Source organism: Leptodactylus fuscus, chromosome 10 (assembly GCF_031893055.1).
Source record: "Leptodactylus fuscus isolate aLepFus1 chromosome 10, aLepFus1.hap2, whole genome shotgun sequence".
Taxonomy (NCBI): Eukaryota; Metazoa; Chordata; class Amphibia; order Anura; family Leptodactylidae; genus Leptodactylus; species Leptodactylus fuscus.
In genome coordinates, this window is record NC_134274.1 from 62,111,124 (window position 1) to 62,116,818 (window position 5,695).

General features: G+C 39.9%; 1 protein-coding gene across 1 annotated transcript; it reads right to left on the reverse strand.

Annotated features, from left to right (window-relative positions):
• Positions 1-2,607: 2,607 nt before the first annotated feature.
• LOC142219198 (histone-lysine N-methyltransferase SETMAR-like) lies at positions 2,608-3,381 on the reverse strand. The gene has a single exon (XM_075288151.1). It carries the CDS (start codon positions 3,379-3,381, stop codon positions 2,608-2,610), a length of 774 nt encoding a protein of 257 aa, XP_075144252.1.
• Positions 3,382-5,695: the final 2,314 nt, after the last annotated feature.

Here is a 5,695-nt window from a genome sequence, read left to right on the forward strand (position 1 = left end):
CTGCCACTGGTGCTTGCATTTTAACAAAATAAAATTTTTGTGGGTTAGAAAAGTTAACATACTTTTGTGGGGCTCAAATATGGAATTTTTTTGATTAAGGACTTGTTCAGATCACACTTTCAGTCTATGCCCAGTGTACACATTTAATCCTTAAACGACATTTGTTGCAACAGTATGCCATTTTAATGTTCCATCTAATTTTTTTTTTTTTACATATGTTTAATGTATAGCCATACATTTCTGTTTATGTACATTTTTACTTTTTAATAACAAGTGTTTTCTGTAAATGCAATCTGAAAAGGGCTGTTAAGTACTCATTGAGGGTATTAGACTTTTTTCATAGCAAAATGTACACCTACACTTAGAGAAAAAAAAACACAACACAATAGCAATCCACAAGTAACAATCCCCAAATATTTCCTAGTATATGAAGGGAAATACAAAGAGTTAGAGGTTGCCCAGGATTTTTTGGTTTTTTTTTTTCCTTCCAACTTCCCCATGAAGAACAAAAACAAAAAAAAAAACACCCTCTCCTGTTCCCAGTGCTTTGCAGAGAGTTCAGGCGTCACACTGTGACATCCCAGGTCCCTTTCCTTAGGCCACTGATTAGCCTCAGCAGTCACGTGTAGCGAGGACTTTGGGCAGAAGAAAACTTCAAGGGAACAGCAAGAAATACCTTGCTGGGAGACTCTAAAGACAGATGAGTGTGTGTTTTTTTTTTTTTTGTTTTTTTTTAAATCCTGGATCACCATTTTTAAAACTTTGTAGTTTAATAATTCAGCTACTAAAAAAAAAAAATAGGCAGAGGAGGTAGGTCATAGCATACACGCGGTAACCAAATCTAAATAGTAAATATTAAAATAAATATAAAAAGCTATCAACATAGTTGCTATGGAGATGTATATGACTAAGTAGAGCTTGGTGATTTTTTTTTTTTTGCCTAAAACTAAAATCTCAGTTTTATTCAAACTTATGGGGGTGATTTCTCGATTTTTAAAGAAAAGTGGTATGTGTGAAAGTAACATCTACATTGAGTGCAGGACCCATGGTTTCTCACAAGGACATTGGCTAGAGAATTGTACTGTTTCCATCATTTGCTGCCATACTGTATCATTGACACACATGCACACAGCTGTTCACATGTTGTAAAGGAAACAAAATTTTTTGACATTTTCTCCTCAATTTGGCATTCTACAAAATCACTCAAAGCTTACACTTGTAAACTTGCGGTTTACTTCCTACTTACAAAAAAAAAAAAAAAAAAAAAAGTTGTCCCTGACACATTGTTGTGCACTGCTGGTGCCCCTTCTATCTTGCGCAAAGGACTGTGTTGCCAGAAGCTGTGAGGCTCACAAGAGAGCTGGGACCAAATGGATAATGATGCCGTATATGCGTGAACGTGGTCTTAAGACATTGGAATATCTGCGCTCACAATCTGCTCACATAGATGCAAGTCTTGGACACAACAGATGTGTGCTGTGTAAAACAAGCATGCACCAGTTATGGTGTAAAGTTGCAAAAAAAATTGGCCATCCAGCACATCCTTTTTAGCACATTTAAATTTTCACTTGTAACATCAAAAACTGAATGCTGCTTTTTATTTTTCCCAATGTTGGTTTCACTGGGGTGTGTGAAGGCACTCTTAGGGAGCCTTCACACAGTTACGCTGCGCTCATTCTAAACGTAAAAACACATTCAGAATGAGCGCGTTAAAAGCAGCTCCCGTTGACTTGAATGGGAGCCGGCATACGTGCGCTCCCCATTGAAATCAAAGGGAGGCTTTTTTCCCCCCTATTGCTTTCAATGTATTACGCACGTAATGAAACACACTATTTCTCTTTATTTTCATGTGTTTTTATCTGTATTTATTAGAGATGAGTGAACAGTAAAATATTCGTTTCGAATAGCCGCTCAATATTTGACTATTCGAATATTGAACCCCATTATAGTCTATGGGAGAAAAATGCTTTGTTTCAGGGGAACCCACAATTCGACAGGAGGGTCACCAAATCCACTATGACACCTCCAGGAAATGATGCCGACACCTCTGGAATGCAACTGCGACAGCAGGGGAAGCATGTCTGGGGGCATCTAACAAGCCCAAGTCACAGTTTTACCCTACCATCACAGCCTATCAACTACACACTTTCTACACTCAAAAAAACCTATCAAAGTGGGAAAATACCTGGAAACGTTCTTTCTTTCCCAAATTTAAGCTAAAGAAACATTAACAAGCACCGCTTTAAATCTCATTGCCCATGACAACCACAGATGGAATAGGCAATGGGAAATCCAACAGTACCCACCCTTAACTGTCATTGTGTATGTGTGATACGAGGGGTGATCCAAAAGTAATGATAATCAATAATAAACACAATGAAAATAGTAAAAATTATTTTTCTACGTAGTCTAACAAGTCTATACATTAAGTCCATCTCTTTTCTAAACTTAGTTTTCCCTTAGAAAAAAAATTCTTGATCTTGACCCTCAAAAAAATCCCCAACAGTGGTTATCACGTCGCTATCGTCATCAGATTTCTTTCCCCGGAGGTATTCCTTGAGCTGAGGAAAGAGAAGTCATTGGGGGCTAGATCTGGCAAATAGGGGGCTATTCTACCAGTTCAAAGCCCGCTTCTTGGACGGCAGCCACGGCAACTGCAGCTTTGTGAGCTGGCGTATTGTCTTGGTGAAACAGCACTCCAGCCCACAGTTTGCCGCGTCTTTTCTCCTTGATAGCCTCCTGCAATCTTCTTATTTGTTCTGCGTAGTAGGAGCCCGTAATAGTGGCTCCCTTCTCCAAATAGTCCACCATAATAATTCCTTCAGCATCCCAAAAAACGGACACCATAACCTTCCCTGCTGAGCTTGACACTTTGAATTTCTTCAGTGTCGGTTCGTTGCCTCGTTTCCATGTTATCGATTGTTGTTTAGTTTCGGGATCAAAGTGGTGGATCCAGGTCTTGTCCATGGTCACAAAACGTGACAAAAAATTTTCCTGATCTGCTTGAAACTTTTTGAGATTTGCTCTTGAAATGTCGACTCGTTTCTTCTTTTGCTCGTCAGTTAACATTCTCGGCACCCAACGCGCGGAGACCTTTCTCATATGCAATTCGTTCGTAAGGATTCTTTGAATACTGCCATATGAGATCCCTGTGACCCTAGCTACGTGCCTGATAGTCACTCTTTTATCTGCCAATACAACTTCAACTTTTTTCACGTTATCTTCAGTGAGCGACGTGGATGGGCATCCTTCACGATGTTCATCTTCCGTTGATGTTCTTCCCAGCTTAAACTCCTTGGCCCAGCATGCAACTGTGGAATATGGAGGAGAAGAGTCCCCCAATGTTTCCACCAAGTCACTGTGTATATCTTTGGTAGACATTTTTTTTCAAGCAGAGGTATTTGATGACAGCTCTGATTTTGTTTTTTTCCATTTTGATGTTCACTCCTCGGCAGTTTGTATTCAAATGAATGTAGCTCCCGGTAATCGTGGCCTATTTAAGTGATTTTATTTTTTTCTGAACTAGTGGGTACCTAAGCGAGTAGAGGACATTTTATTTTTGTGTTCACTAGAAATAACCAATTATCATTACTTTTGGATCACCCCTTGTATGTGGTAAGACCTTCCAAAATTCACTTTTTTGGCCCTTAACGTGAGCCCTTCCAAATTACATTACAGGCCCATAAGCTGAGCTACCAGCAGAGATTGACTTCAGCCTCTTACCAGCAAAGTTTTAGGCCCCTTAACTTAGTTCAGCTTTGCACCAGCAGAGTTTTTTTGCCCTTTGGGTGAGTTGAGCCTTGCACCAGCAGAGTGTTAACCCCTTTAAAATTCTTAGCCCCTGAAACGGTGGTTCCAGAACCATCACTCATTGTGTGGGATTGATGCAGTGGATTGGACTGAGGACCCAGACATTGACCTTGATGTGGATTGGGAAATTGATAACAATGGGCTATGAAGTTCAAAGCTCACTGAGGTTACAAAACCAATTTTGTGCTTCAGTAAGTCAGTAAAAAGTAGTTAGGGGAATTCAAATCAATAAAATGATAAGGGTGCCCATACTTTTGCACCGGTCAAATTTTGGTTTAATGCATATTGCACATTTTCTGTTAGTACAATAAACCTCATTTCAATCCTGAAATATTACTGTGTCCATCAGTTATTAGATATATCAAACTGAAATGGCTGCTGCAAACATCAAAATATTTAGAACTAAAAATGATTAAGATTAATAGGGGTGCCCAAACTTTTTCATAGGACTGTATATTTGATATAGTCACTGGTATTGGATCCCACCTGGTGAGTCTCCTCATCTGCAAACAGGGCATGCTGTAGGTGAAACCCTCAGTGCCCACTCCTATACCTCACCATTTGGAAAGTTGGACTGAGCATGCGAGGGATATATAATCCACACCTGCTCAGTTTGAAATAGCCCACAATGGGCATAAGCATTTGTTGGTGCGTACTGAGCATGCGTGGGAGAACAAACCCACACATGCTCAGTGTATCATCCTCTTAATTGACTTATTGATGTGATATGAAAGGGTTAATGTCTTACTGATCCATTTATATGCATTTCTTGTACACTTGTTAGGAGGGTTACTCTGTAGCTTTTGTCTGTATACTATGTGCTCAGTAAATAAGAATTTCTTCAAATTCCTATGCCATAAATGGTCATGTTACAAATTGACCACACCAGCCCCTCACACCAGTACTACCAGTACTATAAAAGCTGTAGAGGGCTATTGTTTAGTTTGCTTTGGCATTGGACCATGAATAGTGCATGCCATGCACCACTGGAAGTCATCAAACAGTGGGGGTGTATAAATAGAATGTATCGGTGCATGATATATAATCGGACTCACCATCCAGTGAGCTATTAAAACCCTATTTGTTTACAGGTACTGTGTCATAAAGCACAGGAATACAACTTTGTACATACGCTCATTGTGATTATAGAAGTGACCCACTTCTAGCGTAGGGAAGAAATTGAGGGAGAAATAACCCTCACATTTACGAAGGTGAATATGGCTATCAATTGTAGAGAATTTGCCATGAGAATGCATTTGCCATGCTGACTAGAGAATCCATCATCCCCACTTGAGACAGATACATCTGACATTCCACCAAGCAATGACTTGGATAGGCCTCCCATCACAACTGAACCCAAGTCAAGTCATAGTACACCATAGAGGAAACCATGTAGAGACCTTCTTCTCCCTGGTTGCTACTGACTTCCGAAAAGTCATGAAAATAAATAGGATAAAACAATCTAATCTGCCGGAAAAGGAGTCCAGACCCATCTGTTCCCTAATCAACAATGACAATATTGTCATTGTAAATGTGGATAAGGGGGTGGAATTGTGAGTCAGAACAAGAAAGCCTACTTAGAAGAAGCATATAAAATCCTTTCTGATGTAAAATCTTAACAATAACCCTACTAATAGTCACTTGGCAGATTATTTAAAACGTATTCTAGAAGCCCACCATGGAGAAATTCTCACAATTTGTAGACACTTATTTGCAGAAATATGTCACATACAATGGAAACCCACTTAGGGCTCGTTCACATCTGCGCCCCGGAGTCCGTCCTGCAGGTTTCCATCTCCTGCACAAAACGGCAGGAGACGGAAACCTGCCGGCATCTTTCAAACCCACTCATTTGAATGGGTTTGAAAAGTGTCTGGCCGTTTTT

Bases quoted from the DNA above. Each gene is read 5' to 3' on its own strand.
- LOC142219198 (XM_075288151.1), bottom strand. From the start codon at position 3,381: ATGTCTACCAAAGATATACACAGTGACTTGGTGGAAACATTGGGGGAC.